The sequence below is a fragment of the Aquarana catesbeiana genome, linkage group LG09 (genome assembly GCF_042186555.1).
Source record: "Aquarana catesbeiana isolate 2022-GZ linkage group LG09, ASM4218655v1, whole genome shotgun sequence".
NCBI lineage: Eukaryota > Metazoa > Chordata > Amphibia > Anura > Ranidae > Aquarana > Aquarana catesbeiana.
In genome coordinates this window covers 292,261,528-292,287,095 of record NC_133332.1, presented here as the reverse complement: position 1 = coordinate 292,287,095, position 25,568 = coordinate 292,261,528, and the positions used below count along the sequence as shown (strand labels likewise).

The window sequence follows — 25,568 nt, the reverse complement described above, 5'->3', positions numbered from 1 at the left end:
AAGGTATAGGGACGCACTGGACACCCAGCAAAAGCACAATGGCAGCAAAGGCTGTAAAGTTGTCATGTCAGGTTTTAAAATTCATAAAACGAATTATACTGCTGGAACTCAGGCAGCTTGGTTATTCTACATAAATTTGTGTCCCTTGTCCCCACTGTATTACAGCTTCTTGTTGGTGACTGTACTGTCCTCTAGGTTCAGACGTTGGACTATTAAATAAAAAGTCTTGGTGTTATTAGGGATTAGGAATCCACAAGGCCCTCATTACCATGCAGGAATGAAAGTTGTTGAGAGTTCTCCACATTAGTGGAGTCATTTGCAGTTCTGAACAGTTATAAACACTTTAAGGGTTGGTCCTTGAGCATCTTTGTACACTTAAAGGGTTGGTCCTCACAAATGTTCCCCATTTCTCTCTTCCTGGGATGCAGGATTGCTCCTAATGCAGAGGGATGCATTAGGCTTCATGTACACTGCTGCTGATAAAAGGACGTTTAGGAGCCGTTGGTCATTTTTTTTTTTTTTTTCAGCTGCCCCTGAACTCTCGTCTGTTATCTTATTAGTACATGTACACAGGGTCGTTTATAGGCTGGGGAGTTTAGAAGCATTTCTTTGGAACGCAGACCAAATGCGTTGAGGATAGATGTTCAGAGGCATTCAAAATGCCTGTACCCGCTTGTAAACACGGTAACTCGTGTTTACTCGCGTTTCGTTTACAAGCGCTTTTAATGGAGAAACATTTTTGACTATTTTCAATGTAAAAATCGCTTCTAAAGGTAAATGCGGCACAACCGACGTTTTTAAGCGTCGGTTGCCATCTGTCAAATTAAATCGTTTAGGAGAGGTTTTAAAACGTTCTAAATATTAAATGAATTCTTGCGAGCTACCAAATAAATATCCAAGTTAATATTCTGGACAGCTGCTAGCGCTGATCACGTCCCATATGCTCGTGCTGACCCAGTAAATAATCAAATGTAATGCTGTACTATCATGTAACCACCACATAAACTAGTGTTAATGTTACCTTTTGATAGATAAAAATTCATCAAAAACGTGTATATATACTGCAATCTTATGCGATTATACCTCGTGGCAGCATGTGAAAATTGTATATAAATCTATATAAAGTGCATTCACATTATATGGTTTATGTTTTATCATCCTTAATAAGAATCAGAAGAATGGACTAATTTGGAATAGACTTTGTTTTATTTTATTGAGGGCACATTAATGCATGAAGATTTTTTTCACAAGAGCACTTTAATGCACTATATAAATTTCTGGTTCTGTACTATTCAAGCACGTTAAATACTGTTTACATATATAATCTGGATGCATTTTATATAGATTTATATACAGTTTTCACATGCTGTCACCAGGTATAATCGCATAAGATTGCAGTAGAGGTTTTTAAACGTCCCATGTACATGAAGCCTTAGGCCCCTTTCTCATTTGTGCGAAAGTCGTGCGTTTATTGCAGCGATTTTTACGCGACTTTAAGCAATGCCTGTAATATTGAGGTCTATGGCAAATCGCATCAAAGTCGCACCAAAGTAGTGCAGGGACTACTTTGAAGTCACTGTGACTTGAAGTCGCACAGATATGAATGGTACTCATTGGAAATCATAGGTTATGACTTTTCACTATGATTTTGCAGTCCCAAGTCGCAGGAAAAGTCTCACATGTGTGAAAGGGGCCTTAGTGTTAGTCTAAATTCCCTATAATGTATTTGGAAAAAATCCTATTATAAGAGCGAGTCCAATAACAATTGCAGCAGCGGTTGGAAGAAGCTGGGATTTGGTTTGTGAAGATCTCTTCGGTGGGTCACCCAAAAACCTGCTGAGTCAACCAGAATCTCCCAAAACTGATTTGGGTGACTGCACCGTGAAAAACTGCTTGTTGTCCCAATAGCAGGAAAATAATTCTTACAGTAAACTGCATTATTATTATAATTCAGTGGAAAAAGACTACACCTGTGCTTATAATGTGTACTATTTACTAGGTTTGTCTCATCAACGGACAGTTTGCGACAGCTTTCCGAACAACTGAATGGACTAGTGTCACAAGTAGGTAAACTTTCTGTTTCCATCCAGGGAACATAATGTAGTTCTTAGAAGAAAGTGCTATGTGGCATATGTTGTGCTTACATTCTAAAGGCCAGTGAAGCTAGTGGAGCCGTGTTCAACTTTTCATGTCATTTTAGAAATCTGAAATTAGGACACATTGAGTGTATGTTATCTGCTACACATTTTTTGTCAAATAACTGTTTTACTGAACGTTTTCAATTGCTCACATATAAAAATGTATAAGATTGCAATAACATGACAAGAAACACATATCTAGGATTGAAACCATATCAAAAATATACCATAACCCTGCAACAAATGGGGTGCTAGAAAACCATATGTTGGAAGAAGTGAATGACTGGAAGGGGGAGGAGGATTCTAAGAAATGTTTTGAAGAAACGGCAAAGGAAATGAACCAATTATTTAGGCCTCGGAAAGTGGAAGAATCACTAAAGGCCGCCGGAACGTCCAATTGGTGCACACCTTATCAGGATCGAGACCATCTTCTGTGACCAGGGTTTCCATTGGGTTGCACACATTTTTAGCTGTGAATAAAGCACGAGTCTGTAACGTTTCAGGAAGGATTAGAACCCCTGTTGTGTTTTACTGATATTTGGGGCTCTCTTTAAGAGAATTCCCTCACTTGGTGTCCTAGTGACAATGGTATTACCAGACAGGAAGTCAGGGGGAAATTTCCAACTGCAACGTAGACAAAAATAAAAATTATTTTATTGGTAGAGTAGAGGGAGGCTAGAACTCTTGACCAAGCAAAATGAATACTTGGACCCATATTGATTCCAGCCACATGTTAGAACTTCAGTCTGGACTTCATCATTGTATGTAAGTGCAGGGTGTCATAGTGCCGTACTTTGGGATGGGTCCATGGTGCCCTGCATTCACAGAAAGTCCTCTGTCTTGAAAAGACATCTAGTGGAAAGGAATTATTGTGGAGGACATGCTGAAGAGGAGGCGAGTATTGTAGCTTGGGCTTTTTAAAGCAAGCCCATGTGAAAATTGAAAGACAGAGCTCAGAATGGTAAAAAAGCATGCTTAGATTAAAATCAATCTTATGATTGCACAATAATACAAAGCTTATTTTCGGTAGCTGGGGTTAAAAACAAAAATAGTGCTTTCATCCAGAGCAGGTCCTCTCTCTTTCAGTGAATCCAGTAGTCTGCAGTATCGGCAACAGCTCTACCAGAACAAAAAAAACCTTCTATTCTTCAGCTGTATACAGTACTAGCCCTCACACTCGGTCATTCTACCAATTTAAACCACTTTTGCAAAAATGTTCAATTAGATATGGCCAACCAAACATTATGCCTGCAATATGAATAATATATATATATAAACTTCCAAGGTAAGTTGCAATATTATGATTGTTTTTTTTTTTTACTAAAATCAAAGTAAAAATTACCCACTGTTTGACATTTTTTTTAGTGTGGTTAAATGTGTGTGTGATCACAAACCTTTGCTCTGACCTGAAAATATAATTTCCTTTCCAGAGTAATTCCTATATGAATGGGGAGAACATCATCTCAGCCACAAGTCCAGAATTAGAAGTAAGTTTCTCCTAGTTAGCTGTGGTAATTGTCAGATATCACAAATTCCAATGGGGGGGGGGGGGTATATATAAATATTTATCTCTATCTATTTTTTATCTCTCAGATTATATACAGTGCATCCAAAAAGTATTCACAGCGCTTCACATTTTGTTAGTCTTATTCCAAGATGGTTTAATTTTATTATTTTCCTCAAAATTCTACAAACAATACAACATAATGACAATGTGAAAGAAGTTTGGTTGTTTATTAAAAATAAAAAAAAAAATCCCATGTACATAAGTATTCCCAGCCTTTGCTCAATACTTTGTTGAAGCACCCTTGGCACCAATCACAGCCTCCAATCTTTGAGTATGATGCTACAAGCTTGGCACACCTATTTTGGGCAGTTTCTCCCATTCTTCTTTGCAGGACCTCTCAGTCCATCAGGTTGGATGGGGAGTATCGGTGCACAGCCATTTTCAGATCTCTCCAGAGATGTTCAATTCTGGGTTCTGGCTGGGCCATTCAAGGACATTCACAGAGTTGTCCTGTAGCCACTGCCTTGATATCTTGGCTGTGTACTAGGTGTCTTTGTCCTGTTGGAAGATGAACCTTGGTCCCAGTCTGAGGTCCAGAGCGCTCTGGAGCAGGTTTTCATCAGGGTTGTCTCTGTACATTGCTGCATTCATTTTTCCCTCAATTCTAACTAGGTTTCCAGTTCCTGCCACTGAAAAACATCCTCACGGCATGATGCTGCCATCACCATGCTTCACTGTAGAGATGGTATTAGCCAGGTGATGAGCGATGCCTGGTTTCCTCCAGACATGACCTTTGCCATTCAGGCCAAAGAGTTTAATCATTGTTTCATAAGACTAGAGAATTTTTGTTTCTCGTGGTCTGAGAGTCCTTAAGGTCCCTTCCGCAGATCTGTGCCTCAATACAATCCTGTCTCGGAGGTCTACAGACAATTCTTTGGACTTCATGGCTTGGTTTGTGCTCCTACATGCACTGTTAACTGTTGGACCTTATATAGACAGGTGTGTGCCTTTCCAAATCATGTCCAATCAACTGAATTTACCACAGGTGGACTCCAGTCAAGTTGTAGAAACATCTCAAGTATGATCAGTGGAAATAGAATGCACCTGAGCTCAATTTTGAGTGAACTCTGTGCCACTGTAGACCACACCCCTCAAAAATAAGAGATCCACCAATTGGGATGGTGTGTTCTCTTTTATAGGCCTTGTTTACTCCTCTCCATACTGAACTCTATGGATATATACTGTGTGTATATATAGAGTTTAGTTTTGATCTCATAGCTTTAAAAAAAAAATCCAGAAATTCGGAGGCTTCTTTTAGGGATTTTTTGAGTTTGCATATCGAAAGTGAGTTGTGTTGTGGCATTGATGCAGCAAAAATGTCTAAAATTTTACAAATTCTGCCAAGTGTATGTAAACTCATGACTCCGAGCACAACTGTATATGGAGGTTCAGGACTGTGTGTAGGCAAAGCTGTTGGGGATGAGAAAGGAATAGAAAATACATCCATGCTTTCCAAAAACAAAAAAGATTCCACAATTTAGGGCAAGAGTGATTAACTTAACCTAAAGTTGCAGCCATGGCACCTAAAATTCATGGCCCTTAATCCTTTGAAAGGTAGGATTGAATAATTGAACTAAGTGTTGTCCTCTCTTATAATGCCCGTGTCTATAACTTTTTTTTATTCTCCTTTCCTTTTATCAATCTGTCCACTCTTCTTTGTATATGCATGCGCCGCAGTCTCGTTTCCAGGATTTGTCTGCTGCCTTGGACTCCAGTAATTTAACAAACAAACAGCTCAGTGCAAAGATGGATGAACTGGTAAGAGAAGAGCGATGCTAACGCGTAGAGTCCTATAATGTGTACTGCTCTCTGTGCTCTATATCATCTGCTGACTCTACACACTGCTGTTTCGTTGAGTCACTTTGGTCCTTCCCCTCTTGCATGTGTATGACCTTGTCTTGTATTACTACTTATGTCCTTGTATAAGTTGTCTATAGAGCCTGCTTGGTGGTATAGCTGTTATCAGGTGCATGTCTCCATGTGACTAACTTGCAGATGTTTTGGAAACAAAGCTTAGCATTTTATGTGTATTTTACTGTACAAAATGCTGTGTTCTTTTTAGTTATTGATTTTTTTTAAATGCTGTTTTACATTTGGTGTTTGTTAGTATTTTTTTCAGTCCATGTGCAGTCATTTTTATTTAAGCTGAATTTCAATTTTTGTGAAAAATCTTAGTACACTGCAGTGCTAAGGATAGAGTAGTGCAGCAACAAGATCCATTGTTATGTAGTCTCCCATTTGATCTCCTACCACTGCTGCTTGCTTTGGTACTTACAAGCTAATCAGTGAACCAGGCTGGGCCAGGCAGGAACAATTTGTGCAGCGAGGAGAATTGCAGGAGGGAATTCATAGAGCGGAACGTTATAGTACTGCATCTTTACACTGGACTGAATTTATTTTTCCTCACTTGTCCCTAAATTACCACATCAAAAATAAGCAATGAAGAAAAGGTTTCAGTGGAATCCTTTGTGGACATCAGTTGCGTTGTAGTATTAAAAAAACTAATGGTTTCCAAATTACAGTAATAAACCCCCCCCCCCTTGAAAAACAATATTAAGCCAGAAGTAGGGCTGCAGTTAACAATTATTTTCATAATAGATTAGTTGGCCCATTTATAGTTAATATGTAAAGTTTAAAAAAAAAAAAAAAAAAAAAAAAGGCAATTTATTCTTAAATATCTCTACGCAGTGCTTAATATAAATATCCAACTATATGGTTAGGGAGCAAAATCTCTAATCCATTCTGAGAATAACAGACAGGAGAGATATACGGTATATACTATTAAGAGGGGACTTACACTGTATATATTAGAGGGGATAAACTGTATATACTATATAATTGTATATTAGTGGATAAATACTGTATATACTATTAAAGGGTGAATCTGGTAAATATCAGACTCGGAGATCAAATTTTTTTATTTAAAGGAAAAAAAAAAAAAAAAAAAAAAAAAAGACTGTTTTGCCGATTTTCAGACAGAACTATAATATATATATTAATCTAAATTTTTTCCCAAATCAATTTTAATTTAAAGGTGTGTTTTTTTTTGTTTTTTTTTTTCCTTTTCTTTTTTTTAAGTGTTCCTAAACCCACAACTGTAAAAATCCATCTATTTGCAGTAAAGCATGCTTCTTATTAAGGATGGGCTCAGGCGTTTTCGCAACTCCATGTGCCCGCACCCACCAGGAAGCTTACGCTGCGCAGCGCTAATCACAGGCAGTGAGACATTTCCTTGTTCTGTGCAGCTGCGGATCGGGAAATGTCTCGCCGCCTATGATTGGCGTTGTGCAGTGTAAGCTTCCTGGCGTGCTCAGGCACTAGGAGTTACGAATGCGCCTGAGCCCATCCTTACTTGTTATACTCACTGTGGAACCTAAGGGGTTAATCCTCTGCATTGTGTAAAAAGGCTTTTTGATCCTGTCTTCTCTGTTCCTTCCCTTCTTCCGCAGTCCCCAAACCTTCTCCTGATAGAACAGAACCTTGGGGGCAAGCTGCGCATGCTCCATTTGGTAGGAATATCAGTTAAATTATTTGCTATTTGCTACTGACTCATACCATATCTCCTAATCCCATATAACTTAGAGGAGCTCCAGTCTCCCTCCAAAAAAATATCAGTTGCGGACTTTTAATATAAGGACACTTACTGTACCTGTCCAGGGATCCAGCCATGTTCACATCCAAGCCGATTCTTCAATCGGCCTCTGATGCAGGTGCAGGCATCTTGGGTAAGAGCAGCCATCAGCAAAGCTTTCCGGCCTTACTGCATTTGCGTGAGCCACACTGTGCTTTCTGAAACAAGCTCAAAGATTGCTGTGGCAATCTGACCTGGAAGTGGGAGCAGTTGCCTGTCAAAACCAGGTACCTGCCCCCCCCCCCCAAAAAAAAGTGCCAATTTTGTCAGTGCAAGGTGGAGGATGCAAACAAGCAGAACATACCCTTTTGAGTGAAGTTCCACTTGTAAGAAACCAAAGTGCTCCCAGAGTACATCATCCGTTACACCCTAAATCGACATAACAGCCTGTATGAGACAAGTGATAGGGACGCTAAGCCTGATACCGCTAACCATAGCTCCCATAATTTGAAGTTTTGGATTACTCCTGCGTTGTTAGTCTTCAAACAGGGAAAAGAGAAAAGTTGTTGGGGGTAAGGGCTCATTCACACCATATCCATTGAGCTATTCAGTGCAAGGGCACATGGAATACATTTGTTTTCTATATGTCCTCATCACGCCACAGTGCTTCATTGTGATGCCTTGTAGTTCTCTACGTTAAAAAAGAAGGCATGTCTACATTTTGCAGTGTAACACGTTACCGCAGCACTTCACAACGAACTGTGGTGCATATAGTTGAATGAAATGTTTTTTGACATTTCAGTAAAGGTTTTTTAAGAGATTTTTCTAATCAGACCCTACAGAAAAATACCTGTTCTGCCAAAACTGTGCTTGTCATTTCTTGTTATGGGTTCACAGAATGGTGCCTTTTCTGCACTGCAGTTGTAATGGTGTCAGCCCTGTGTAGTTGTCTGAACTACAGCATCCCTGATCTCCACAACAATAGGTGTTCATTATTTTGTTGTCCAAGATAAGAACTTTAACCGACCAAAAAGGGGAAAGAAAATAAGAGAACTTAATTGTTGGGTAATATATAAACTTAATGCTAACTCTTTGTTAGCGCAGCTTTTACGCGTCATCCTACAAATTGTGATTGGCTATCACAGTTGGGAGCCAATCACTAAAGGCATGTCTGCCTGTGGCTGATTCAGTGAAATGATTAGTGCTTCATACAGGAAGCCTCCCAATTGAAAGAACACTTCAAATGGCATATTGCAGGTTCTGTTTTCAGACCACTGATTAATTGGCTAGTGTGCTGCTTCACATCAACTGCTAGACTTTGCTGCATTCTGTGCACAACATGTTATTTTTTATTAATTATTGTGTTTTGTGTGAATTAGAATCGACAGAAGCAAGATGTTATGGAGAAATTGGACAAGGTAAAATTTTATATATCTTTATATAAATATATCTTTATATAAATTTTATATCTGTTTTCTTCATCTTTTTACATGAATTCACAAATCTGTTTTTTTTCCTTCAGGAACGAAAAGAGTTTGAGCAGAAGTTTTCGAAGGAGCAAGGTGCGCTTCGAGAGCAGCTGCAGGTGAGAAGCCAAAGAATTTTAATTTAATTAATTTCCCATCATTCTTTTCAAAAAACTTTAAATGTAATGAATAGTGTTTGTTCACAGGTTCACATCCAGACAATTGGAATTTTGGTATCTGAAAAGTCAGAGTTGCAAACAGCCCTATCGTTTACACAGCAGGCAGCACGTCAGAAAGGAGGTATGTGTGAATTAGAGGCGTGTCCTCTAATTGTTAACTTTACACCAGCCCTTAAGGTGGAACGTCAGACTTTTTTTTTTTTTTTTTTTTTTTTTTTTTTAACTTCACATCTATTAAATCTGCCCTTGTTTTACATTTTGGATAGTAAAATCTTTTGTTTTTGTTTTTTTTCTGCCAGTAAATACCTTATACAGCCCACTTCCTGTTTCTTGTCTGGTCATTAGCCTAGGCTTATGACATCATGTACAGCTCACTCTCTCTTGTGAGTTTGCCAGGAAGGGATTTAGGGATGAGTCCTAAGGGGGCCAATGAGAGCTGCAGGTGTGTCTGTGTAAATCCAGGAAGTGAACAGGCAGCAGCTTCAACTTCCCACAGTTAAAATGGCTGCAGCCAGACTTGGTAAAGGGAGATTTCTGCAGCATATTTGGCAAGTACAGAATCCCAGTATATATAAAATAAAATGCAAAGTGGTCGGAGGGAAGCTTCAGAATGGCAAAGATGTTTTTATTACAAATTATGTGAGCAGACTGCAGTTCCTCTTTAAGCTAGGTACATATAACCTGAAATTGGTCCGGTTCATCCGGGAATGGCAGAACTTTGATCCGTGTCGATACATGAATTTGTCACTGGCTGAACAAGAAAAAGCTTGACAGTGTACCCAGTCTAGGCTTTCGTATTCAAATTGCAGAAGCTTATGGTGATGAAGTTCTTCAGCAATTAATGTTACTAAACCCAGGACCCTGCATTCCCTATATCTGGTCTCCCACAGTACACAGAACATAGTAATGCAATTATTTTAGTAAATATAAACTGTTTTTCTCATTGGCAGTATATAATCAGTCTTGTGATTTCTATCAGTTTTTGGCGAAGCTTGTAGCAGTTTTCATACTGCACTGAGCTGTCCTATGAGGCTGCAGGGCTCCTGACCCTCTGTCTGGACAGTGCCGATCACATGCAGTCTCCCAAGAAATAAAAAATCCTCTCTAGAAATACACACTAAACTGAGCATGTGCAGCCTGACTCCAATGGCTCTGTCTTATCCAGACTTGTACAGTGCAGGGAGGAGAGGATCTGTGCATACAGGATCAAGCAGCTTTTTTACACTATGCAGAGGATTAACCTCTTAGGTTCCACAGTGAGTAGAACAAGCATGCTTTACTCCATATAGACACACTGATTTTACTGTTGTGGGTTTAGTAACACTTTAAGGAGACAGAAAAGCTTATTAAGCAAAGTTTGTGCTGGAGCACTCCACTCAGTATAATGCTTAAAAATGACTACTTATATTTTGCCTTCCCTGGTTCCCTATTCTCCCACCATAAACAGTTATATCTTAAAATAAGGTATTTATATAAAAATATTTTATCACTCAGATGTCGTCGTCATCAACAGTCTGTTTCTATATGCAAAGCAGGCAGATTATGTGCTGTACATAGCTTCCTGAAAACTTCACAGCACCCTGCCTCAATACTTTTCTCTCAAGAGCCCTAAACCTCGGTGCAAACATTGGGTTAGTTTGGGAGGAATTAGATGAATATCCACATGTGATGCTGAGCTTCCATGATTAAAAAGGACTGAAATCCAATGAATAGAAGGTGCAGACCAGTGATAGTAAGGCTGTGGTGGGAAGTGTTTGATGATGGAAGTCCTCCAGGACATAAGACTTCCTTTGACCTATTGCAACCATTTTTATATACACTGTAAAAAGCTCACTGGGTAAGCTATGCTAGTACAGGAACTGGGTTTTAGCTTTAAAATATTGGTTCCAGAGCAAAGAAATATGAGCAGGAAGCAAGTTCAATTCCATGTAAGCACTTAACTAGGCATGTATGATCTGAATGAAAAAGAACATTCGCATAATAATGGAGTGACAACTTAAAGCAGTTGTATAGGTTAAATTTTATTTCTAAAATAACAAACATGTTATCCTTCTCTGTGCAGTTGTATTGCACTGAGTGGCCCCAATCCTCCTCTTCTGCCCCCCCCCCCCCCCACTCTGCTGAACTGTCTGCTCCTCTTCTGTGCCTGCCGCCATAGCATGCTGCTTGCTATGGTGGCACACATGCAGGTTTGCTTCTGAGCCAGGCTGTGTGCACCCATAGACACAAACAGCGTGGCTCACCCTTATCCCCTTCCTACAGGAGTCAATGGCTTCTGCTGCTGCCCTGTGTCCTGTGAGGAGATGAACAGAGACCAGCGCCATTGCAGATGGGCACAGGGCTGGATCAAGATAGGACTTGGGTAAGTATATAGAGGGGTGAGGGGGTGATACAACTATTGGGACATTTTATTTATTTTTTTTTTGTTTCAATTCTTTATTTATATTTCCAAAATACAAAAATCCATATATAAACATACATATAGATAAAATCCATCTTTAATGACCCACAACCTAAAAAATACCCACCCCCCCTGCCAATCCTGCTGAGTTACTATAATATAATTCAATAACCTAATTCCCTCACATAGTTCCCTTGTTTTATACCCGTTTAACCTTTAACCTTTAGCCAGTAATCTCCTCCACATAGCTCCAGGTATTCTTGTACCTTCGCCACCCTGCCCATTTATCTTTTGGTTCAGTCCCCTCCTCAAACTCTACTTCGGCGCCCTCCTCACTCTCCATTATGTAAATTTCATTAACACAGAGCAACCATTCACGAATTTTAGGGCTCTCAGGCTCCATCCATTTTTTAGGAATCTGACTCTTGGCAGTATCCAACAAAATGGGAACTATCGATGTTTGATATTGCTTGATTGCCTCCTGTCCCATGGAATAAACAGATCCATGGGTCTTCCTGAATCGTCTTATTAGTAATTTCCTTTATTAGGCGTATAATTTTCTTCCAATACACTTTAATGGTGGGACACTCCCACCATATATGGGCCATTGTGCCAATGTTTTTACACCCTCTCCAACATTCCCCAGATTTCTCTGGTTGGAATTTGCTAAGTTTGTCTGGAGTCGCATACCACCCTGCCAAGCACTTGAAATTTGTTTCCGTCATCCTCGTGCTAACTGAGGAGGTATGCAGCATTTTCAGGATTTTCCCTATCATGTGATTACTACATTATGTCCCCAATTCCCTTTCCCATTTCTTGATGGGAGGAGGTACATCCAGTTCCTCGCTAGTCATTAAAATTTTATACAGCCGAGAAATGATATTTCTGGATTCCTTTCTCAAACAAAGCTGCTCAAGCGGCCTATAGTCTTCTTCGCCTCTAATTGGTTTGTGAAGTTTCTTTACAAAATGTGTCTACTGGATGTACGGCTACACATCAATTTCCATTAAATCTGTCTCAGTTTTCAAATCGTGTAATGTGCGGATTTTCCCTTCTTTAATTACGTCTTTTAATTGTGTATTAACGTTCTTAATCCAATTCCCCCCCACCTCCCTCATACCGGGTTCAAAAAATTTATTATCCTTCAAGTAAATCAGAGGAGAGTTATAACTCCATTTATTTTGAGTGTGAATCTGATCCCATAATTTTAGTGTATTAAGTGTTATATCCGATGTGTTTGTGCTGAGTGCTCTCTATTTTGGGGGATTCCATATAATGTGCCCTAAGTGTGTACTACTCAAACTGTGTTCGATATTAACCCATCTTTTTTCTGATGCCGCCTTTGACCATTCCATCACCTGTGAAAGCGTCACTGATATATAATATTTACTTAAATCCGGTAGGGCAAGCCCTCCCTGTTTTTTTCCCCCTAGTCAGAACCTTATATGCTATTCGTGGCTTTTTATTACCCCATACAAACCTTACAATTAGGCCTCGCAAGGCTCTCAAATGTGGCTGTGGTAGGGAGATTGGAAGCATCTGAAATTTATAGAGGATTTTCGGGGCTAGCACCATTTTTATTGTATTTACACGGCCAATCAGGGAGAGTGGGCGCGTGGACATTTTTTGTATTTCTTGCTTAATTAAAGCGGGGGTCCACCTATCTATCGTTTTTTTTGTTTTTTTTTTTTTTTTTTTTTTGAGTTCATTCACAAACTTTTCTTCTCAGCATTACATACTCACATATTGTGTGTAATATGTCCGCCTGTGTCAGATTTCGTCGGAAAGAATAACTTATATTATTCACTGCAGGCGGTTTCCATCTTCATTGTGGGCATTTGAAGCCCACAAGCATTTATTTCCTGGATGTGGTGAATGCTGTGCTCCCAGCATTCACCGCTCATTCCCGCACATGCTCAGTGGCATCCTGGGAAGCCTGAGACTAGCTCCCAGGAGTCTGGGAGAGGCTAGAAACACGCCTACTCCCACGGGAGGAGAACCAGGAAGTGCAAAGAAGAATAGAAAAATAAAAGGTAATTACGATTTAAATGTTTTTAAACGGCATGTCAGCATCTAGGCAAGGAAGAGAATACATACAGATATTGGTCAAAATTTGGGTGGAACCCCGCTTTAAATTCAGTAAGGGTATATAGTTAATTAAATACAATTTCTTAAGGGAGTTAGATAGTTTAACTCCTAAGTATTTTATTTCCCTTCTCCAGGGGAAGTGAAATTCCCCTGAAAGTTTTTCTTCTTCCTGTTTGTCTATGTTAATATTTAAGATTTCAGACTTGCTGAGATTTATCTTAAAATTTGAGATGTCACCGTATCTTTTTAAAATCTGCAGCAAGTTTGGAATCGATATCCGGGGATTCGTAATATAGAAAAGGACATCGTCGGCGTACGCCGCTAGTTTATGATCCTCGGTTCCTATCCTTATCCCACTACAGTCTGGGTTTTTTCGGATAGTCGCCAGCAGGGGTTCCAAGGTTAAGATGAATAATAGGGGAGACAATGGACAGCCTTGTCTAGTTCCGTTCCCCATCTTAAATGGCCTTGAGAGGACCCCGTTAACCTTAACGGATGTTGGCGGGTGATTATACAACATTCTGACCCAAGCAATAAATCTTGGGCCAACTCCCAAATATTCCAATGTTTTAATCATGAGTCCCCAGTCTACCCTGTCGAACGCTTTTTTGGCATCCATTGACAGGAATAGAGCTGGGGACCCACCAGACTTGGTAGACTTGAGGAGGAGCAGCGAGAGAACTCCATTGTCCCTCCCCTCTCTACCCGGGACAAACCCCACTTGATCTGGGTGTACCAGATCCAGTTACAGGCAATAGGCCTATAACTGGAGCATAACATAATATTTTTTGCCTCTTTTAGTATCAGGGTAATAGTTGCGGACAAGGAATCCTCCCCATCGCACTTTTGGTACCTAGATCATTTCAGAAATGGCAGAGCTTTGGCACCAAGGTTTCTTTATATTTTTTTTAAAAAAAGGTAGTAAACCCATCTGGGCCCGGGCTCTTTCCTGCTGGAGAATCCTTTAATGCGGAGTAAATTTCTGCTTCCGTTATGGGTCTATCCATGTCTGTCCATGTCTGTCCTGTCTCCTTCCGACAGCCTTGTCAGCCCTGCTTCACTCAGGAATTCCTCAACCCTCCTACCCTTTGTCTGCTCTGGGTGTCCCTTTTGACCTACTGTATAGAGTGCCTCATAATATTTCCTGAACTCTTCTGCTATACCTTTAGTTGTAAATACTGTCTCTCCCCCTTTTTATTTTGGATTCTCTCAATGAAGTTCGGGTCTCTCTTACTTTTTAATAACTTTGCAAGGTGCTTACTTGACTTGTTTCCCCAAAAATATTTGTCTCTTGTTATTTTATTTAATGTCCTCCTCGAATCCTGTTCCAGACAGTCCCTTAACTCCTCCCTTTTGATGGTCAGCTGGTGGAAGCTTTCCCGATGGTGTCCCTTATGTTTTTTATGTTCTTGTTCCAGTAAATGTATTTCCTCTATAAGTTGTTCCCTTCTTTTTGATCTTTTTTTCCCATGCCCCAATGGATATAAGTATCCCTCTAATATATGCCTTAAAGACCTCCCACAGTGTAGAGGAAGCTATTTCGCCCCTTTCATTGGCCTTAAAAAAAAAAAAAAAAAAAAAAAAAAAAATGCGATCTTTCTGTACGAATTCTGCCGTTTTATCATCTTTTAGTAACCTTTCGTTTAATTTCCATGAGAATGGTTGTCGATGGGGCCCCGGTAGCCTGATCCTCATTGAAATCGGCACATGGTCCGAAAGCGTGGTAATCCCTATTCTGGTTTCCTCCACCAAATCCAATAAACTTTGATCAGTCATAATGTAGTCTAATCTTGAGTATGTCCCGTGCACAGGGGAGAAGAAGTTATAGTCATTTACCTTTGCATGTTGCACTCTCCACACATTCATAATGTGGCATTGGTGCAGCTTAAGCCCAGTTTTCTTTAGTTGAACCCTGCTTGTCCCCTATGCCCGGGACGTACTATCCAGAAGAGGATTAAGACAAAAATTAAAGTCTCCTGCCAGGACTACCTCCCCTATTTTAAACTCCATCAAATTGTCCAACACCTGCTTCAAGAATACCGTCAGGTATTTGTTCGGGCATTACACGTTAGCTATAGTCATTACTTAACCGCCCAGCTTACCCTTCAGAAACCGAAAACGTCCCTCCGGGTCCGCTAATCTGTTAATCAGGGTGAAATTAACCGACCTTGAGAACCCAATTGCAACCCCCTTAGCTCTCCTTATGGGAGAATCACTATAATACCAGACTGGTAGAGCAGAGGAGTATAACCTAATATTTGTATCCAGGGCAAGGCGAGTCTCCTGGAGGAATACCACATTCGCTCTATAATGATGCAACTCTTTTGACACTTTGTGTCTCTTCACCAGAGAATTCAGGCCCTTCACATTGTAAGAAAAAAAGTTTAACTCCATGTTTTTTTTCGATCTATTGGGGGTTTTTGTCTGCCTACCACCGCCAACTTAACTAAGGAAATTTGTTCACATCCCAGCAGGATACCAACCCACCCTCCCCCTTCCTCCCCATGCCCTCCCCCACCCCACCCCCCCCAGTCCCCTAACACCCTCCCCGGCCTAAGTCCGGCCCTGCACCCGACATCGTGGATCTCGGCTGATCCCGTGCCACGCACTTCCATACCCCGGGTGCGGCTCTACCAGCGGCAACCAGTGCCCCCCACCCCACAATAGGTGGTGGGGGGGGGGCGGGCATTCCGAACCACACATCGTCTTACTCTGTAACCCCCCACACCTGCATCACATTTTACCAGTGTTTTACCTTAATGCGGGGAATGTATTAAAGTACAAAATGTCCTGCCTTTTAGAACCACTTTAAAGCAGACCTTGAATTTGTCCTTGCAGGGTAAAGTAACAGGACTATATAAATGCTCCTCATCTCAGTCTCCCAGCAGCACATACTTATATTTGCCACACTCCTCCGCACACTCTGCCACCACAGCAAAAAATTATTTTTCTTGTCTGGTGAAATTGGGACAGGAAATATGGAGGGGGGGGGATCTCTCTATTGAAGACTCGCCCAATCCACCATTCTATAAAATACACTTTTTGGCTAGACATAGATTTTAATTCAAATTTAATTGCGAGAATTTAATTTTTATTGCGAGATGTTATGTCTCTAACGCAATAAACAAATCCGCTTGTTCACAATCTTCTTTAAAGGGTAACTCCACTTTCATGGGGGAAAAAAAATGGCAAATAAAAAAAAAAAAAAAAAAAAAGAATATATAGCATATACAATTGCAAAACAAGTCATTATTGTAATTAAATGTTTTTAAAAATATTCTTTCCTTTTCAATCTGCAGCCACAGTTATTTTCTGTAAAGTGCAATGCAATATGGCTACCTGGAGATGTTCTGTACACAGAATGTGTACAGAACGCCCCCAAGAAACCTAATTTCCTGCTTGTGTGATTGGCTCACTGATTTTTCCCAGAAGTCTGCACTAAGAAACAAGTCAGATTTCAGGCATCCCCTGCAACAAAAATGTCATTTTTGATGAGATACTCCCAATAGGAAATCACGTCTAAAGGGACACAATCCAGCAATTTTCCTCTTTAGAGGCCTAATTCTTCAGCAGCTGGCTGATAATTTTGAAGCCACTCCAATTAGACTCAGCACAGAGGAACAAACGAGGATAAATTCAGAATAACAAAAGGTAGGAATCTGCAACAAAGTTTGTTAAAATCCTTGTGTAGTACACAGATCACCCAGAAGGGATTTTTTTTTTTTCCTCAATAAAAGTGGAGTTACACTTTTTTTTTTTTTTTTTTTTTTAGTATAGACCGTACTGTGCATGTAAAGAGGTACGATATACTCCCTGGAAGATGAAAAGCTGTGTTTAATTATGTGAATGTGATAGAGATGCAATCTGCAGATTGGAAGGTATCATCCCATATGTCATCTGAAATGGGCCCCATTCTCTTCTGCTAAGCAGCAGGAATGTATCTAACAGTTATGTATATGCCTCAGAGATGAGGCCTTTATTACTGGCCACTTGGGCCAGAGCATCAAATCGAGGAGAAGGCAAGACAGAGCAAGGGAGTTTTGTGTTTGTAATGTAAGTACTGATAGAACCGTTTCTGATCTGGTTCAAATTTGGCACGAAGTTCCTGAAAGGAGTTTACTTTGCTTTTATTATTATTCTGTGAGCTGTGGTTGTATTTATTATTTCTTTCCTCTCTTATAGCGGAGGTGGAGGATCTTGTGATGCGGTTACAGTCCACCCGACAGAGAGTAACAGAGCTGGAACGAACACTGTCCTCCCTCTCTGCTCAGCAGAAACAGCTAGAAAAGGTAATAGTGGAATCACAATACATACTAGGAATAAAGAACACATTTCTATTGATCCTGTTTTACTGTTTTGACTGTGTTCTTTTCATTGCAATCATTTCATTGCAAAGAGTGCTTGCTCTAATAATTGTGTCAGGTAAATAACCGTGACTACATGAATAAATATATCAAATGTGCATTTACAAGAAAATAGAATTGCTACCAAGTATGTGCATGAAAGATTAATTGATCAAACGATGAACGTGCAGGGTCTAGACAGGATCCTCTAGAATGTTAAATAACCACTATAGACGTGAAAAAATTAATGAATGGTAATAAAGTCCAATATTTATGAAAGGCATACGTCACAAGTCCAAACACAAATTCCTATAACGTCCAGAAGACAAGCTCCACATATGGATCATATAACGTGTATAAATGTCCACTCACCAGATGATGTTGGTCCTCCTACCCTACGACAGGGAGGATCATGCAGAGGCTTATGGGGTCTACCCGACCACCTTGGGTTCTTTAACCACTTCAATACTGGGCATTTTCACCCCTTTCCTGCCCAGACCAATTTTCAGCTTTCAGCGCTGTTACACTTTGAATGACCATTGCGCGGTTATGCAACACTGTACCCAAATGAAATTTTGATAATTATTATCCCCCACAAATAGAGCTTTCTTTTGGTGGTATTTGATCACCTCTGCCATTTTTTATTTTTTGAAAAAAACACAATATTTTTAACTTTTTGCTATAATAAATATCCCATTAAAAAAAATCAAAAACAAATTTTTTTCCTTAGTTTAGGCTGATATGTATTCTTCTACATATTTTTGGTTAAAATCGCAATAAGCGTATATTGATTGGTTTGCGCAAAAGTTATAGCGTCTACAAAATAGGGGATACATTTATGGCATTTTTTTTGTTGTTTTTTTATCATGACTGCGATATTGCAGCACAAACTTTTGACACTATTTTGGGACCATTCACATTTATACAGCGATCAGTGCTATAAAAGATACACTGATTACTGTGTAAATGTGACTGGCAGGGAAGGGGTTACCACTAGGGGGTGATCGAGGGGTTAATTGTTTCCTAGGAAGTGATTCTAAATGTAGGGGACGGGGACTCACAAGGGGAGGAGACCGATCGGTGTTCCTCTGTACTGGGAACACACCATCGGTCTCCTCTCCTCTGACAGGACGTGGATCTGTGTGTTTACACACACAGATCCATGGTCCTGCTGTATTCACGGGTACCCAGCGGACATCGTGGCCGCACAGCACGCGCATCGGTTGCCTAGTGATGTGGTGGGCACGCACGCCACCCCCCACCCCCACCCCCCCTAGAGGCTCAGACGTAAAAGACGTGATATGACGGCGGCCTGGAGGGGCAAAGGGTTCCTGCCGCTGTCATATGACTATGCGCGGTAGAAGAGTGGTTAAACGGGTCCTACAGTGTCCTCCACCTCAGGACAAGATGTGGCTCCAGGCTTAATAACCAGTGGTGCAGGAAAAAGGAATAAAAAAAAAAGACGACCTCCTCGTCGTGTAATACCGTAGGGTAATTTACAAAGGCTAAACAGTGCCAAAAACAAGTTGATACAAAGTGTCCTAAGTGCACTAAGTTGAGTATATGCTAGTGTATTGACCGAAAGGCTATTCCCAATATATTGGTTTAGCAGTGGTATAAAAAATATACGTCTCATAGGCAGAGGGGAACTGTATTAAAATGTCTCTTTAGGACTACACCTATGTAATTAAATTAATTAAACTAAATCAATAAAATATATTCTAAATTAACAAATTAGTAAATACTTTAATAATACGTTCAATTTATTGAAAAATTATACTTAAACAATAAAGGTGAAGTAAAATAAATGTAGTGAACAGAATTAAGGATTATGTCCAAATTGCACTGATTACCAACAAATAGTTGATATTAAATGTTCAAAATGTAATTATATTAAAGTGGAGGTCCGCTGAAAAAAAAAATATTAAAAGCCAGCAGCTACAAATACTGCAGCTGCTGACTTTTAATATATGGACACTTGCCTGTCCAGGGAGCCCGCGATGTCGGCAGCTGAAGCCGATCCGTCCTTCGGCTCTTGGCTGCTGCCACCGCCATCCTCGGTAAAGGAATAAGGGAGTGAAGCCGTGCGGCTTCACTTCCTGGTTCCCTACTGCGCATGCATGAATCACGCTGCGCGTCCTCTCAGGTCCCTGCTGTGTTCTGGGACCTGTGTGTCTCCCAGAATACAGCGGGGGAGGACGGGGTATTAGACAGGTATCTGCTCCCTCCTCCCCCCCTGAAAGGTGTCAAATGTGACACTGGAGGGGGGGGGGGGGATCCAAAAAGTGGAAGTTCCATTTTTGGGTGGAACTCCACTTTAAAATCGGACAAAAAGATTGTGGAGTATATTAAGTCAATATACCTCTATTGATTTAAACATAATCAATAGATTATTTATAATTTTAAATAATAAAACTAATACCCACAGTGTGGAACTGTTGGAAAATATAAATTAGTGATCTGGCGTGGTTCCAGCTAAGCCAAGTGGTTTCCACATTACAGTTAATGCATATATATTGGGTTGAATTTACTATATTAAAAATCGACATTTATGTTTAAAAAATAGATGGCAAATGCTTAATATCCAAATCAATACTCAAACCCTGAGGAGAGAGGCTGCACATCTCATGGATCCAGCGTGTCCTATTCTTTGGGACAGGATTCCTCATATCTTTACCCCTCCAATGTTGGTCAATCTTGTCTATCCCACAAAAAGTAAGCAGACTGGGATCCCTATTATGTTTGATACGGAAATGGTTGGACACACTGCTTCCTAAAGCCATTTTTAATGTTGTTAAAGTGCTTCCCTAAACGTACTGATAATTTCCGTGTAGTGCTGCCAACATATTGTTGGCCACATGGACAAGAAAGCAAATGGGTGAAATGCGTACTTTGTCAGGTAATGAGCTTTTTTATGGGATATTCTTTCAGAGTTGCACTGTCCTACAGGGTTTGCACCTACCGCAAGAGTAAACTCCTTTTTGGTCCAGGAAAGACACCAATTTCCTAGGGGGTCTGGTACATTCTGCACTAATTTATCTCTTAGATTTGGTGCCCTGCGTTATACGAAGTTGGCTTTATCAGGAAGAAGAGGTGCTAAAACTGTGTCTCTCAATAAAATTGACCATTGTTGTCGGACCAGCCTTTCAACTATAACTACAGCCCTTGTAGTTCTAGTTGAAATCTGTAAGGAAAATCGTACAACAATCTTCCCCACTTTTATTCCCCAACAGGAGGGTCCTGTCTAGACCCTGCACGTTCTCTTTGATGGCCTGTAAAGTTAAAGGTTCATAGCCTTTTTCTTTGAACCTATCTATAATGCGGTCTGCTTGGGTGTTAAACACATCCTCCTCTCTACAGTTTCAACGGAGTCTCATCCTGTGCCCCTTTGGTACACCCTTCAACCAGTTTGGGTGAGGACAACTGTACGTCGGAATGTAACCATTCCGGTCTGTACTTTTTAAAATAAGTTTTGGTATACAGTTTACCATATTTTTTATATAAAGTTAAATCCATAAAAATTGACCTGTTGGTGGTCCCTGGCCCTGAGAAAATTTTTTGTAAACATTAACATTAATTTGAGCTTTGGAGCTAGCCATGATTAGCAGCTACTTTTGGCACCGGGGGGACTATTATCGCAAACACAAAGGTGTTGTGATGGGGCAAAATACGCACCTAGTGAGGCAAACATTTTCCTGAGCAAATGGGAACAGGAGGAGATTTTTGGAGTACTGAGAAATTAGTTATTAATGTATCGAAGGTACATAGATAAGGTAGTGATAATATGGAAGTGCACTGAGGGATCTTTAATTTCCTCCATGAAGTTTTTTAATGTTTACAACATAATTTTCTCGAGGGCGTGGGGACCAACGGGTCAATTTTTTGGATTTAACTTTATATAAAGAAAGATGGTAAGCTGTATACCAAAACTTATTTTAAAAGTACAGACCGGAATGGTTACATTCTGACGCACAGTTGTCATCACCCAAATTGGTTGAAGGGTATACCAAAGGGGCAACTGATGAGACTGTCGGAACTGTAGAGAGGAGGATGTGTTTAATACCCAAGCAGACCGCATTATAGATAGGTTCAAAGAAAAGGGCTATGACCCTTTTCACTTTACAGGCCATCAAAGATAACGTGCGGGTCTAGACAGGACCCTCCTGTTGGGAAATAAAAGTAGGGAAGTGCAGGATTGTTGTATGATTTTTCTGACAGATTTCAACTGTAACTACATTGGTCTTGAAAGGCTGGTCTGACAACACTGGCCAATTTTATTGAGACCCAGTTTTAGCACCTCTCCTTCCTGATAAACCCAACTTCGTGTATCGCAGGGCACCAAACCCCTAGAAAATTGGTGACTAACTTTCCTGGACCAAAAAGGTTTTTACTCTTGCAGTAGGTGCAAACCCTGTAGGACAGTCAGGAATAAAAAGAGGAAAACTACCTCTTTCCAGTCCAATGTTACTCTGAAAGAATATCCCATAAAAAGCTCATTACCTGTCAAAGTACTCATGTCACCTATTTGTTTTCTTGTCCATGTGGCCAACAAGATGTTGGCCCCACTGCACGGAAATTATCAGTATGTTTTGGGGAGCACTTTAACAACATTAAAAATGTTTTTAGGAAGCAGTGTGTCCAACCATTTCCGTATCAAACATAATGGGGATCCTAGTCTGCTTACTTTTTGTGGGATAGACAAGATTGACCATCATTGGAGGGGTAAAGACATGAGGAATCCTGGATCCATAAGCTGTGCAGAATCTCTCCTCAGGGTTTGGATTTAGTTTCCTACCTCATTTTTAAATATCAATTTTAAATTTTAATTTTTAATATAGTAATTTCAACCTGATGTATATGCATTTGCTATAATATGGAAACCACTTAGCTGGAACCATGCCAGACCACTAACATTTATATTTTCCAACAGTTTCACACTGTGGTTATTTGTTTTATTATTTAAAATGTAAAATTATTATGTTTGTATCAATAGAGGTACAGTATCTCACAAAAGTGAATACACCCCTCACATTTTTGTAAATATTTTATTCTATCTTTTCATGTGACAACACTGAAGAAATTACACTTTGCTACAATGTAAAGTAGTGAGTGTACAGCTTGTATAACTGTGTAAATTTCCTGTCCCCTCAAAATAACTCAACACCCAGCCATTAATGTCTAAACCGCTGGCAACAAAAGTGAGTATACCCCTAAGTGAAAATGTCTAAATTGGGCCCAATTAAATGGAGAGCAACATGGCACCTCATGGCAAAGAACTCTCTGAGGATCTGAAAAAAAGAATTGTTGCTCTACATAAAGATGGCCTAGGCTATAAGAAGATTGCTAAGACCCTGAAACAGAGTTGCAGCACGGTGGCCAAGACCATGCTGCAGTTTAACAGGGCAGGTTCCACTCAGAGGTTGAACAAAGAAGTTGAGTGCATGTGCTCAGCGTCATATCCAGAGGTTGTCTTTGGGAAATAGGCGTATGTGTGCTGCCAGCATTGCTGCAGAGGTTGAAGGGGTGGGGGGGGGTCAGCCTGTCAGTGCTCAGACCATATGCCGCACACTGCATCAAATTGTTCTGCATGGCTGTCGTCCCATAAGAAGGAAGCCTCTTCTAAAGGTGATGCACAAGAAAGCCTGCAAACAGTTTGAAGACGAGCAGACTAAGGACATGAATTACTGAAACCATGTCCTGAGGCCAAGATAAACTTATTTGGTTCAGATGGAGTCAAGCATGTGTGGCGGCAACCAGGTGATGAGTACAAAGACAAGTGTGTTTTGCCTACGGTCAAGCATGGTGGTGAGAGTGTCGTGATCTGGGGTTGCATGAGTGCTGCCGGCACTGGGGAGCTACAGTTCATTGAGGGAACCATGAATGCCAACATGTACTGTGACATACTGAAGCAGAGCATGATCCCCTCCCTTCAGAGACTGAGCCGCAGGGCAGTGTTCCAACATAACGACCCCAAACACACCTCCAAGACGACCACTGCCTTGCTAAAGAAGCTGAGGGTAAAGGTGATGGACTGGCCAAGCAGGTATCCAGACCTAAACCCTATTGAGCATCTGTGGGGCATCCTCAAATGGAAGGTGGAGGAGAGCAAGGTCTCCAACATCCACCAGCTCCGTGATGTTGTCATGGAGGAGTGGAAGAGGACTCAAGTGGCAACCTGTGAAGCTCTGGTGAACTTCATGCCCAAGAAGGTTAAGGCAGTGCTGGAAAATAATGGTGGCCACACAAAATATTGACACTTTGGGCTCAATTTGGACATTTTCACTTAGGGGTGTACTAACTATTGTTGACAGGGGTTTAGACATTAATGGCTGTGTGAGTTATTTTTAGGGGACAGAAAATTTATAGTATTATACAATATGTATACTCACTACTTTAAATTGTAGCAAAGTGTAATTTCTTCAGTGTTGTCACATGAAAAGGTATAATAAAATATTTACAAAAATGTGAGGGGTTTACTCAGGTTTGTGAGATACTGTATATTCACTTATTAATAATTTTATATTCCACAACCTTTTTGTCTAATTTATTGAAATATAAATACATTTTTCACATTTGATATCAATTGCAATAATAAAATATTTGTTGGGAATCAGTGCAATTTGGACATAATCCTTAATTTTATTCTGTTCACTACACTTGGTTTTCTTCACCTTTTATTGTCTGTGTATAATTTTTCACTTAATTGATCATATTATTATTTATGTATTGTTAATTTAGAATATATTTTATTGATTTAGTTTAATGTAATTATTTACATAGGTGTAGTCCTAAAGAGACATTTTAATACAGTTCCCCTCTGCCTATGAGACGTATATGTTTTATACCACTGGTAAACCAATATGTTGGGAGTAGTCTTTGCCTGATGGGGAGAATATATATGGAGATGGCGCGGCATGATTTCCAGCCTCTGATGACATCCCTACACTTGACGAAATGCGTAATATTGGAATGCACATTGCATTACGTCATGCTTTGGTGGAACAAATGCTGACTCTGTTGTGGGTCTCACGGCTTCCATCCCCTCCAGGCTGTGCCTTTGCGGTTGTTCGCAATAGGAGGACACTTTGCATCAGCTTGTTTTTGGCACGGTTTAGCCTTTTGTATTTTATCTATAAATTACCCTACGGTATTACACGACGAGGAGTTTGTCCTTTTTTCCTGCACCGCTGGTTATTCCGTCTGAAGCCACATCTTGTCCTGAGGTGGAGGACACCGTAGGACCCATTTAAAGAACCCAAGGTGGTCCGGCAGACCCCATAAGCCTGCTTGATCCTCCTTGCCATAGGGTAGGTAGATCAACATTATCTGGTGAGTGGACATCTATACCCTATCCGTTTATATGATCCATATGTCCAGCTAGTCTTCTGGACGTTGCAGAAATTTGTACCATTAATTAATTCATAAATTTTTTTTCACTAATTCAGTAATGGTTATTTAACATTATTATTTACAGGATTCTATTTTCTTATAACTGCACATTTATTTGATATATTTATTCACGTAGTCACGGTTATTTACCTGATACAATTATTAGAGCAAGCGCTGTCTCTGCACATTGATTTATGTGTATCCTTCACATTACTTGTATACCTTACCATTTTATCAAGTGCGTGGCAAGTGAGTAAAGGTATCATGATTCTTGCCCCAAAATGCACTGGCCACCATTAGAAGTAATTGTCACATTTAAACTCAGTGGACTTCATTTCTCTTAAAGCTTTCCTGCCCTCAACCTGCATATAAACTTTCTCCCCACGGTGCTCTACACTGGACATAGATTAACCACTTGACCTTCAG

The 25,568-nt window shown here is 40.2% G+C and overlaps 1 protein-coding gene across 10 annotated transcripts in view; it reads left to right on the top strand.

Annotated features, from left to right (window-relative positions):
* GOLGA2 (golgin A2) overlaps positions 1 to 25,568 on the top strand; it is a 147,729-nt gene that overhangs the window by 46,356 nt on the left and 75,805 nt on the right. For 9 of the 10 annotated variants that reach the window (XM_073600441.1, XM_073600440.1, XM_073600436.1 and 6 more), the window contains 7 exons: positions 2,000 to 2,063; positions 3,569 to 3,625; positions 5,383 to 5,463; positions 8,656 to 8,694; positions 8,799 to 8,861; positions 8,949 to 9,042; positions 17,593 to 17,699. In XM_073600441.1, coding sequence (XP_073456542.1) covers positions 2,000 to 2,063; positions 3,569 to 3,625; positions 5,383 to 5,463; positions 8,656 to 8,694; positions 8,799 to 8,861; positions 8,949 to 9,042; positions 17,593 to 17,699 — 505 coding nt within the window. The remainder of the gene's footprint in view (positions 1 to 1,999; positions 2,064 to 3,568; positions 3,626 to 5,382; positions 5,464 to 8,655; positions 8,695 to 8,798; positions 8,862 to 8,948; positions 9,043 to 17,592; positions 17,700 to 25,568) is intronic. The other variant, XM_073600435.1, reaches the window with a different exon arrangement.